The 12,831-nt window shown below is 47.2% G+C and overlaps 1 protein-coding gene across 7 annotated transcripts in view; it reads right to left on the bottom strand.

The window, feature by feature from the left end:
• Positions 1-604: 604 nt before the first annotated feature.
• The window catches only part of THRB (thyroid hormone receptor beta), a 386,891-nt gene continuing 374,664 nt past the window's right edge, over positions 605-12,831 (bottom strand). For all 7 annotated transcript variants that reach the window (XM_067737346.1, XM_067737348.1, XM_067737345.1 and 4 more), the window contains 3 exons: positions 10,775-10,921; positions 5,174-5,432; positions 605-1,043 (listed from right to left, as the gene is read on the bottom strand). In XM_067737346.1, the coding sequence (XP_067593447.1) occupies positions 802-1,043; positions 5,174-5,432; positions 10,775-10,921 (648 nt within the window). In that variant the 3' untranslated portion in view covers positions 605-801. The remainder of the gene's footprint in view (positions 1,044-5,173; positions 5,433-10,774; positions 10,922-12,831) is intronic.

The raw sequence follows: 12,831 nt of genomic DNA, 5'->3' as shown, positions 1-12,831 counted from the left end.
TTTCTCTGAGCCTAAACTGTAAGAAGCCTTCTTACTATGAGGTAACACTAGGTAAATTTTTGGAAACCGTTGAGTCACTGACATTCGTGAAGACTTCGAATTTCTTTGGGCTTACTGCAAGAAATTATTTTCCTAGTTGGCCTCAATCAGTCAAACACCTGCACATCTTTGAGTCATGCCCTTGTATAACTCGAATTAAATCATAGGATTGTAACAATTATAGTGAAAGGACAGCTAATTGTTGGGAAACAAATATTCCTATACATTCCAGGTTAGGCTGCTAAGAGAGAATAAAGAGTGCTGAAAACAGCATGCTCTTGAATAGGTAAAAATTGGTTCAGACCTTTCCTTAGTAAGCTGAAAGCCACATCTAACCAAAGGGGGTCTGCAACGTGCTAATCTGAGTGCTGCAAAAATCAGGATAGGTTCAAGATGACGATATTGTCTTGGTTTTAAGTCTTCTTTAGTCTTCTGCCGCACCATTCTGCTTGCTCCAGTCTCTGGGACAGATGGGAGCTGGTGATGGCTTGGTGCTGGTGAATTAATGATTGTCCCCTGCCACCTCCACAACTGTAAAACCTCCAAAGCATTCACATCAAAGGACTGGAGAACAAAATGCAGTAGTTACAAGTACCCGCATTCAAGGGGCAATTTCATCCATGTCTAGGCAAAGGACTACCTCCCCTTTCCCCCAAACAATCCCTCCCAACACAGAGAAATAAAGGAACAAACAAAAAAGAGCTAGGCAATGGAATGAAATGACACCCAGCAGTGCTGTTGGAATTATGAGAATGAGTCAGTCTAATCCTCAAACACTTCCAAGAACAATGGGGGAAAGAGTTCCGTGGGGCATTCCACCTTCATGTGCAGGAAGCGGCTGGCATGGCAGGCTCCAATCATCCGCAGATCTGTCACCTTCATCAGGAGTTTTGGCCAAAAGTGAGTCACGTGGTGTTTCCGGTAATTGATATAGTGTTCAAAGGCCAGCAGGAAACTATCTTGGTATTTTTCTATTCTCTCAACACAGGCAAGCCCTGGGCGGTCTGAGGGGAAGAAAGAAGATGGAGGTTAATTTGGAGGCAGAAATGAGAAGGTTTGCCTGGTCCAGTTCAAGCCCTTTCATGTGAAGTGGGCTGATCTGGGGACTTTCAACTCCTAGGAATGGGCATGGAGGCTATAGGAACTCTGGGGCATCAGGGACCAAGATACCAGGGAGTGGCATAACTTACATGAAGCGAGTCAATGCTTTGTTCAGATAAATGTCTCTAGTTTGGACAAATCACCTCCTTGGGTGTGAAGGGGGATGCCTCCCTCCTAGGCTACAGAAAGAGGAGTCTTGCCTAGAGAGCTGAAATACTCTGCATAATAAGGAAGGGTTTTGACAAGCATGGAAATGCAGAGAAGAGAGAGGTGTGAAAAGAGATTGCGAAGATCTCAGGAGGCCTGGATGCCAGAGGAGGAACGTCCGATGGGAAGAAACGCTGGTGAAGACAAAGCAGCACAATATCAAATTTTAGTTGTTTACCTTCCCGTCCCTTATACCTTTGGTTGCTACCGTAGCAGCCCTGGGTTGGTGGTGTCTTGGGAAATTAAAATGAAAAGAAAAGGGGACGTGAGCGACACTAGGGTCACCCTGTGCAGAGAAGAGTCACAGTGGGAAGCTGGAGCTAGAGGAGACCATGACCATGTACAGCCCAGGAAACCTCCCCAAGTCTTGGGAGGACCACTGGTGTAGGAGAGGAATCAAGGCAGTTTCAAAAAAATGATAGAAGGATGTCAAAAGAAGGCTGGATGACGGGGGAATATCTAGGCTGCAAGCGATTGGGTTGCAAAAGTGGGTACAGAGGGACTGTACCTCAACATAATAAAGGCCATATATGACAAGCCCACAGCTAACATCATACTAAATGATGAAAAGCTGAAAACTTTTCTTCTAAGATAGAGGACAAGATAAGGATGCCCACTCTTGCCACTTTTATTCAGCATAGGATTACCAGTCCTATCCACAGCCATTAGGCAAGAAAAAGAAATAAAAGACATCCAAATTGGAAAGGAAAAAGTAAAACTGTCACTATTTGCAGATAACATTCCCAACTGCATCAAAAAGAATAAAATACCTAGGAATAAATTCAACCACGGAGGTAAAAGACCTATACACTGAAAACTATAAGACACGGATGAAAGAAATTGAAGAAGACACAAAAAGTGGAATAATATCCCATGCTCATGGATTGGAAGAATTAATATTGTTAAAATGTCTGTGCTACTCAAAGCAATCTGCAGATTCAATGCAATCCCTATCAAAATTCAATGGCATTTTTCACAGAAATAGATTAAACAACGCCAGAATTTGTACGGAGGCATAAAAGACCCCGAATAGCCAAAGCAATCTTGAGAAAGGAAAACGAAGCTGGAGGTGTCACACTCTCTGATTTACAATAACATTACAAAATTATAGTAGTCAAAACAGTATGGTATTAGCATAAAAACGGACACATAGATCAATGGAACAGAATAGAAGGCCTAGAAATAAACCCATGCATATGTGGTCAATTAGTTCACGACAAAGGAGCCAAGAATATACAACAGGGAAAGGACAGTCTCTTCAATAAATGGTGTTGGGAAAACTGGATAGCCACATGCAAAGGTATGAGACTGGACCCCTGTCTCATATCATATACAAAAATTAGCTCAAAATGGATTAAAGACTTGAACATAAGACCTGAAACCATAAAACTCCTAGAAAAACATAGGTGGTAAGCTACCTGGCCTAGGTCTTGGTAACGATTTTTTGGATTTGACTCCAAAAGCAAAAATAAGCAAGGAGAACTATGTAAAACTAAAAATCTTCTGCACAGCAGAGGAAACCATCAACAAAATGAAAAGGCAACTTACTGAATGGGAGAAGATATTTTCAAATCATATATCTGATAAGGGGTTAATATCCAAAATATATAAAAAACTCATACAACTCAATAGCAAAAAGCCAGCCAATCCACTTGAAACATGGGCAGAGGATCTGAATAGACATTTTCCCAAAGAAGACATACCAGTGGCCTACAGGGACATGAAAAGATGCCCAGCATCACTAATCATCAAGGAAATGCAAATCAAAACCACAATTAGATATCACCTCATACCTGTCAGAATGGCTATTATCAAAAAGAAAAATAACAAGAGAACGCTTATGCACTATTTTGGGGAATGTAAGTTCGTACAACCACTGTGGAAAACAGTATGGAGGTTCCTCAAAAAATTAAAATAGAGCTACCATATGACCCAACAATCCCACTTCTGGGTATTTATCTGAAGAAAACAAAATCACTAAGTCATCAAAGACATATCTGCACCCCCCCATGTTCTCTGAAGCATTATTACAATAGCTAAAGTGTGGAAACAACCTAAGTGTCCATTGATGGATGAATGGATAAAGAAGACGTGATTCACACACACACACACACACACACACACACACACACACACCCCACCCTGGAATACTATTCAGTCGTAAAGAATGGAATCTTGCTATTTGCAACAATATGGATGGATCTTGAGGGTATTATGCTAAGTGAAATAAGTCAGAGAAAGACAAATACCGTATGATCACACTTATTTGTGGAATCTAAAAAACAAACAAAACCCCAGCAAGCTCACAGACACAGCAGATTGGTGGTTACCAGAGGACGGGGGTGGGTGGGTGAGATGGGTGAAGGGGGTCAAAAGGTACAAACTTCCGGTTATAAAATAAATAAGTCATGGGGATGTAATGTACAGGTGACTATAGCTAATAATACTGTAATTGCATATTTGCAAGTTGCTAAGAGCGTAAAAGTCCTCATCGCAAGAAAAAAATTTGCAACTGTATATGGGAATGGATATACAAATATCCAATCATTATCTTGTACACCTGAAACTAATGCAATGTTATATGACAATTATACCTCAATAAAAATTAAAAAAAGAACTGTATAAACCTGAATGAATTCCTCATACAGCTTCAGGGAGCCCTACCATCCCCCTGCCCACTTCTCAGGTTGTGGCTCTGATCACATACATTCATGCTTCACGTGTCTAGTTATTGAAATATCTGTATTAGTAAAACTCTAAGTAGGGTTCTGCTTAATCTGAAAGGAAGAATCAGGGCTATTGTCTCAATGCACCCTTCTGAGTTTAAACAAAATATGCTGGCTTTTGAAATCTGCTATCCAGCTCAAATTGCAATTTGTGCATTTTAATTTCGTGTTTTCCTTCCTATTTAATGCTGCTGCTCTGAGGCTCTGCTGAGTCTCCCTTCTGTTCCCCGTCTCCTCTCTCTCTTTGCATGTGCCAGATAAATTCTCCACAGGATCCTGTAACTTTTGATCCAGACAGAAGATCAACATTATGTTGCTCTGCACTTACTTTGTGCAGTTTCTTTATTTTAAAGGACACTGAAGGCCAGAGACCCTAGCAGCTTCACTCGAGGTCACACAGGGAGGCCTTAGATGAGTTACACATTTTATTTCTTTAAGGATAATTCTACTGATGGGCCGAGGGCCCTGGCTTCTCCCTGGCTGTCGACTGGAGACTGCCCTCGGCTTCCGGGGGCCACAAGCAGCTCCCTGTCACCTGAGCAAGGAGAGTTGTCAGAGCACATCTGCTCCCAAGAGGGACTCGCGTATAATATAATGTCACGCAGTCACATGGTGACACTGAATTCCCCAGATTCTAAGTGGAGTAGGTCGTGGGTTCTCACACACTCAACAGGAGGGGGTGAACATCAGAAGAGGAGGAAAAGGGAAGGCCATGCTAGAGCCTGCCCACCACACAGGATAAGGGTATGAGTGACACCAGCATCCTGTGCGAAGTCCAGTACACACAAAACCAGAAGCGGGCAGGTTGGCCAACCGCCCCAGGCAGGCCGGGCAGTGTCTATGGAAGGTGGACCATTTCATCGAGTCTTTAGCACGGCTCCTCTTTTCCCTCCCCGCTACACGGGGAGACTGCAGAAAGCATCAGGAGCCCGACACCCACCTTCAGGTCCCAGGCCGTCGGCTAACCCCCGCTCGCTCGCTCGCTGGAGGGGAGCGAGACGTGATTCTGAAGCTACCGGGGGACCGGAAACTCATCAAGTGATCTGAATGCACACCAGACAAGCGCGAGCTCTCTGGATGCCCAGTCTGGGCACACTCACCTGAAGACATCAGCAGGACGGCCTGAAGGAGCGCGACTTCAGTGTCATCCAGGTTGAAAGAAGACAGCGACATGCCCAGGTCGAAGATGGCATCGGACACCACCCCGAGACCCCCGTTTTTGAGCTGGCCCCGAGTCACCGCCATCTCCCCGTTCAAGGTTAAAGTCTCACTTTCTGGATCGTAGCGCACAGCAGCGCGAAGGGACATGATCTCCATGCAGCAGCCTTTGAGGAGGATTATCTGGTCTTCGCATGGCAGCTGAAAAGAACCAGGGCACGTCAGCAAGGAGCAGTTGCCAGTTAGGAAGCGCGCACGGGGCCTCCAGGGCCACGGGGAGGGTCCCCCGCAAGCAGCACCCGTCCTGCCCTCTGTGAGCCCGTGGCCTTCCCTTCCTGCTCGGCTGCAGACGTCCACAACCATTTTTCATACTCCAGACTGCTCGTAATCTTCACCAACTTTAATCTTGGTGGTTTGCATTATATTCCAGTCACATGTGAAACTGCTAGTCACGGGGGTGTCTATTACACCACCAACGGAGACCTGCCTAAATGCACCCCCATTTTGGTCTGGTAGCTCTAACAGTCAACAGCTGACTCCATCGTTCAGCTGGCAACTGCCCTGCTCCGTTTTTCGAAGCAAGTTTGTTCCCTGAATCTCTTAAAAGTCCAAGAACGAGGAGGTCACTTACAGATGCATGTCACCCACAAGACCGAGAGATGTCCCAGCTTTGCTCAGTCACCTAGTGAGCCAGAGGTGAGACCAGAATCCAGACCTCCTGGCTCCTAGGTCGTTACGTTCTCCTCAGCACCTCGGGCACCAGAATCACTCCACATGCTGGATCTTTCTGCCAGTGTCCTAATCTCATTTTAAGCTCATTTGGTTGCCCTGGTAATTAGGGTTTGTGATAATGTGATAACAGCATCAATAATAAACTTAAAAAAAAGAAAACTTTGTGAAGAGAAATAATACAAAATGAGAGTTTGATTTTCTGGAGGGGGAGAATGTTTAAGTGCCGTCATCAAAGTAGTTTGAAAGACTTAGTTAATGGGTGTTTTTGACGAATTGGGCATCGTGCTAAGATTTACATGCATCACCTTGTTTAATGTTCGCAGCAATGCAGCGAGGTAAATATTCTAATTCCAGTTTTACTGACAGGTGTGGAAATTCAGGCACTGAGAGGTCGAGCGACATGCTAGGGAGTCCCATGAGTGTTTGTGGGTGAGGCGAGGGGTGGAAGCCAGCTCTGTCAGAATCCAAGGCCAAGAGAAGGGGAGAGCTCGCTCTTCGAAGGGCTTTGGGTGTGCGTCTCCGTAAACGACGAACGTGTAATGACACGTAATTTCTATCTCTTCATTAAAGCAGGTACCAGTTCTCTTTTGGGAAATACTCTTCGCAACACCTGACTAGTTCAATTTAGGATATTATGTCAGACTGAAAGTAATACTACTGAATTACCTTTAAAATACGGGATATTTCATATTTTTTACTAACTCAACCTACCCACCTTACTGTTTAATTGCTTTGCTTTCTCTATAGCATAAAAGGCATTTTGTATTTGGTTCTGGAATCCGTTCATGTGAATTCTCTCCTTCTACTCATTAAAAAAAAAATGACTGCAATTTGCTTTTAATTAGGCTCTAATTTGTACTCCTCAGTTACATCCTTGGATTCCTGGCCCTGGGGCCTGGTAGGAAACAGGAGACCAGAGCTTAGCTAGATCCTCCACAGGCAAGTGGAAAGTTGGCTCAAGTGTGTGGACACTGGCTTAACTGCCGAGGGCAGCGGTCCTGTCTGCAGCCTCATCACTGTCACCGAGGGCTTGTTAAACACAACACTGCTGGCCCTGCCATCTCGGTGTCTGCATTCTCCGAGTTCCCAGGTGATGCCCACGCACCTGGTTCAGGGACCCCACTCTTGAGAACCACGGACATAGAGTAGCAAAGAGAAATGACTCATCAGATAAAACCATTGTTTTCTTTTTTTAAAGCTGTCACAGAGTATGCAGACTTGGGCAGGTCCCATCTTTGTAGCCAAGTCTGATTATAGATGAAGTAGAAGTTTTCGTTTGAAAACTTACTAAGAGTTAAAATTTCAATACAAGCAGAATAAGGATTTGTCAAGGATCACCAACGGTTTAAAAACTAGGCCAGATGCCTTTTCCTTTAAGAGGGGTTTGCAGGATCCTGCTGAGGCCTGTTTCCGCACGTGGGCAAACAACCTCTTAGTCACCTGCCAAAAGACTTCCATTGCAAGAACGCTCCAGAAAGGGCCTGCCAGGCAGAGAGGCTCCTGGGAGAGCGTCACTCGGGTGGATTGGCAGGGACGCCAGTGCCCTGCACTCTAACAAGTGATTCTTAGGTGCGCTTTTGGCAGCTCTGCCCGCAGTGACGTCAGATCTTTCGAAGCCCTCGGTTGGCAGGCTGGCATAGATCTTAGCAGAAAACTATTGCATGTGCGGTTTGAATAGCAGATGCGTCAGATTGCCTCTGGCACGAAACTCCTGGTGTCCGAGGCCACCTGGGGTCTCCAGCCCACTCCACAGGTAGCTCAGGGCCTCCACAGTTCATTTCCCTCTTTGGCGTTCCAAAGAGGGTGTCAAAGGGTAAAGGCCCTCAGGAGGCCACAAACACCAGAAACGTACGCATCTCTGCTGTCAAAGTAGCTGCCCGCCCACATTTTTTTTCAGTTTGGAGACTACAAAATATCAGGGTTGAAAGAGAGATGAAATCATGACTTTGAAGCAGATGTAAATTCCTAAGGGAAACTTGAAGGGAGAAGCTCGCCGCAACTCATGCTTGAAAAGTTGCGTGCTGAGCCCTCAGCCTTGCCAAGGACATAAGTGCACGGCGTGTTTGTGGCTGGTGGTGGCGAAGGCTTCTTTTCTTTCTTTAACTGACATATCTCTCAGAGGCCGGTTTCCACGAGCTTTACATTTTCTGAAAAACATTTTCTGGTGGGTATTCAAAGGGGAACACAGGACTGACAGGCTAGCTCAAGTTGTAGAGCTAGCATACTCCACGGAGTTCTTTCCAGACACCAGGGACTGAGAAAAGAGGGCACAGCCCGGAGAGAGAGGACCAAGAGAGGTCCAGGGAAACAAACTCAACCCAGTGCACAGGAACGCAAGATGGTACCTGGCGTCAGAGGAAGCCGGTGTCCACGGCATAGCCGTGAGAGGGTACACACTTTCTAGAGGGCAACTTGGCAACACCTATCGAAAGCCCTAAAAGGTGTAGCCAAGGTCCTTAAATTCCACTTCTAGGATTTGCCCTTAGGAAATAGGCAGCTTTGTGAACTGGGCATAGGTACCAGGATGCTCGCTGCAGAATATTTATATTAGTGGAAAACTGGATGTGAGCTAAAGATCCTGTAACAGCAGATAACCTGAATTATGGGAGAGCTATTCCTTAGCATACTATGTGGTCATTAAATATTATTTTGTCTCGTGGTTACCAGTAAGGGAGAGGGGAGGGGGAGATACAACCTACTGAGTATAAGATGGCTCAAGGGTGTATTGTACAACACGGGGAATAGAGCCATATTTCGTAATAACTGTAAATGGAAAGTAACCTTTAAAAATTGTATAACAATTTAAAAATTAAGTAATGAACTGTAGAGTTAAGCAATATTATTTCATGAGAGAATACTTAAATGTTATGTTCTACAGCTGAGGGTAGAAAGTTAAGGCATTAGACACCAGGGTGCTGGCAGTGATCTGTGTCTTTATCTTGGTGCTGGTTACGCGGGTGTGTTGGGTCTGTGACAATTCATTGACCTGCACCCTTATGGTATGTGCCCCTTACTCTTTAGTAAAAAGTCTGAAAAGGTAGTTTCCTAAGTAGAACGTTCATTATGGTACAAACTATATTCATATATTCCATATATGTATGTGTGTGTATATATGTACGTGTGTATACACACAGATTTGAGAAAAGGAACTACGCTCCAGAATGTCAGCAGTTTAGCGCCTGGTGGTGTTACCATGAATCGTTGCCTTTATTGTGCTGTGTCGGTCTCCAATGAATACGTATGATTCCTGTAACAGCCTCCAAAACTTTAATAGACGTTAATTTAAAAAAATGGTCGGAGGCATGGAAAAGCACACCAAATACAGATAGAAGTCACAGTTCCTCGTCCAGGGCTCGCCGGCTCCCCTGGGGTGGGTACGAGTGGTCCCCACCATGCGGCTGCTGGCGGCCCGCGTGGCGCCTGGCCCCCAGCACCCTGCGGCCGGGGGTGACCAGGAGGCATATGCTCTGTCTCAGCGAGGGCTACGACCAGATGGATCCCCGTGTCCCGAAGCCCAGTGCTCTGTCCTTCCGGGTGTGGCTTCTGTGCAGGCTCAGAAATGGCCACGAGAAGGGTCCCTGTCAGGGTCTGAGGTCTCTCAGGATCCTAGCGGGCTCCCTTGACTGCAAACTCAGACGCACGTGAACTGGAGGCCACGGTGGGATGGGGTCATTCCAGGTGAGGACACTAAGCCTCCTTCTGGGGGATACTAGGTTCCCTGGCACTCAGGTAGCTTCCATAAGGGGCCCGGGGCGGACGTGGCCCTCTCTGTTTGCTGTCTTTCTGGGACCTCTTCGAGGTCTGAAGAGCAACAGATTGGCCCTCGGTGGGGTTTTTCGAAGGGGAAGATTCTCCGGAAAACATCATCAACCCCATTTGATTAAAAAAAAAGATTAGAGACAGAATGGTAATGTAATAGATGAAAGAACAGCAGAATTCACAGCTGAAATTTATGGAACATTTATGACCCAGGCACTACCCATAAATTATCCCATTGAAGCCTCCTAATAGTTCTAAGAGGTAGGTCTTACTCTGACTCCTGTTTTAAAGATGAGATAACCAAGGTTTGAAGACATCTGATAACTAATCAAGGACGCTCGCCCCTGCAGAGCCCGTGCCCTCAGCTCCCACATGGTAGGACGGCTACAGTTGGGATGAAGTGTCCCGAGGAAAGTCTATGAGCTCTGGTGGGTGAGCTCTTCAGTGTGCCCTGAAGGTGGGGCAAGAAAGGGTGAGCTTCTAAGAGGGAAGACTTAAGGAGATTTTAAGATCCTTGCTCTGTGAGGGTCATTTCACCTGTCCTTGAGGATGAAGAAACCACCACACAGCCATCTGCTGGGATACGTAGTGGAAATAATACAGATGGAGACTCAAAAGAACCACGGGCTCACCTTGAGTGGGTGAAATTCATCTCTTCGATCTTAATTTTCCCCATCTGTGAAATGGGGTTAATTAGAGCTATCCTGCTGATCTGTTAGCAGGACTGGATTTAATGTGGCGAACCTGGGCGTGGCAACCGGGACATCACAGGTGCTGACTGATGGAGCGATGGCTGTCATGTTTTCCTGCGCCTGGAGCCAGGCAGGTCGAGAGGCTCTTTGTCGACCTCATGTGGACAAGCTAATGGATGACGACCCAACAGAGAAGGTGGGGAGGCGCACGAAACAGTGCATTGCCGTTCTGTACTGCCATGGCTTTCGTATGACTAAGCCCCGACTAATTAGTATTAAATTACACGTCATAGTCAGTATTCCTGGAGATCGAGGAAACTATAATGGGAAAGAATGAAGAAGGAAAAGCAATCTCCTCACCTCACAAAACATAGGCAACTTTTTGGCAAAATCCACCACTCTGGTAATTGCTGGTGTGATGATTTTTGTAAAATGGCTGAAGGCTTCCAAGTCGACCTTTCCACCTTCTGGGGCGTTTACTATTGGCGCTTGTCCAATGTCTTCTGGCTGAGGTGAGACAAAGAAAATTTAAATGGAGACATCGAAGGGATCACGGATCACGGTTCTCACGCGGCAGAAAATCTCTTCTGAACTGACATACTGTACACTTTCCGCATCTTTTGTTAACCGACCCTGCAGTTTTCACGCCCTTTAGTTCTCTGGGCAAAGATACCTGTCTTGGCCATTGCTTTCAAAGGCCCCCAGTGATCATGGTCACAGGACTGTTGCTGCAGAAAGAGAAAGTGAGAGAGAGAGAAAGAGGGAGAGAGAGAAAGAGGGAGAGAGGGAGGAACAACAGGAATGCTTCTGACTGCACAAAGGTGACCTATGCTCTGGGGGCTCTGGGTGCCGTTTTCAGAGCACGGCGTACTCTGGAGGGTGCCTTTCTGTGGGAGGTGGGCACGGCGTGGGCAGGGATGGGGAGCCCTGGCCAAGAGCACCCAGGGGCGTCGTTCTTGCTTCCGATGCCTTTTGTTTCGCTCGAGCCCTCCACACGCCAGCTGGAGGAGGCCTCCGCGGGCTGGGGGAAGCCCTCTGCTTTGGGTCGCCTCCAGGGACTGGGCTGTGTACGCTGGGCAAACTGGAGGGCAGAGTGGAGAATTTACTGGTACGACTTCTCTGCCCTTGTTCGCAACCGTCCATCGCCTTGCTGCTCACAGGGTGGGTGTCAGCAGCTTGGGTGTCACCTGGAGACTTGCTGCAAATGCAGAATCCCGGCCCCCTCCCCAGACCTGCTGGTGCAGAAGCGTCACGCGTGCAAGCCCTCAGGCGCTGTGCACACGCCAGGTCCCCATGTCCACTGGGGCCTTCCAGCTCCTCGGCCTGCTGTCCAGTGACTGCCATGCTGTGGCCTCTCCACTATCTGCTGTTGTCAGCACTGCTCCCTGCCAGGGGCAGCCCTCCCGGTCACCCCTACTGGTCCTTGTGATGACAATGACCGCCTCAGGGGGTTCTCACCCAGTTCCCAACAGGCAGGTGGGCAAAGGAGCACCCAGGGAGGTTAAAGACGGTCCCCTGAGGCCAGGACTGATTGCTGGTCTTCCAGGAAGTTTAAGGGGATCAGAGGATCCTACCCTGCCCGACGGTGACCCTCTTTGCCTAGAGTCACGGTGCACATGCAGGAGCCAGGCAGCAGGGTGGGAGGCGCGGGAAGCGGGGCAGAGAGGGCAGCGGGTACTGGCTCTGTGAGCCTGCTGAGCTGTCACCGCCGAATGGCTGGTGAGCGCACCGCTGGTGACAAGACCGTGGCCTGCCTCCTAGGTCCCCAGACTTTCCTGTGCATCAGAATGACCCCCCAGACTTTCCAATTTAGGTCTCTGTTAGAGAATCTGAGTTCCTAACAACTTCCCAGGGCACCAATGCTTCTGGTCTGAGACCACACTTTGAGAACCCACTGGGCTAGCACTGAGGAATCCCCTTCCCATTTTTCTTCCCCCATCTCCCCTGTTACTGCTCACGTCTAAGTTTTAGCACGAAGAAAAGCAAGGATGATTCTTCCACTCTCTTGCTGCCAGGGCACCAGGGTCAACAGGAACAGCCCAGGCCCTCCAAAGTGTGGTCAAGGTTGTGGGTACAGCCTGGGGAAGGAGTTTTAAATCTATTACATAACAAATGCTGGCAGCACTGACCTTTTTGGAATTCTTCTGTTTATTTTATTTCACTTTTTTATTGTTTGTTTTGGGGGCAGTGAGTGGATGGGAAAGAAAGCTGGTTTCCGTCTTGTTTCAGAATCAATGACGATATTCTGGGGCAACTGCTGGCATGGCAAAGCCTAGGAAGGCTACTGGTTCTCCGGGTGCAGACGGAATTGATGGAATAATCACATGTACAGCTTCTCTCACTCTCTCTGTCTCTGTCTTTCTCACATAGACTGAGCTAAGGGAAAAGGTACACAGAAAGTCTGGGCGCGATTCTGA

This window comes from Pseudorca crassidens, chromosome 5, assembly GCF_039906515.1.
Source record: "Pseudorca crassidens isolate mPseCra1 chromosome 5, mPseCra1.hap1, whole genome shotgun sequence".
In the NCBI taxonomy this organism is placed as follows: domain Eukaryota; kingdom Metazoa; phylum Chordata; class Mammalia; order Artiodactyla; family Delphinidae; genus Pseudorca; species Pseudorca crassidens.
This window is presented reverse-complemented; position numbering and strand designations above follow the sequence as displayed.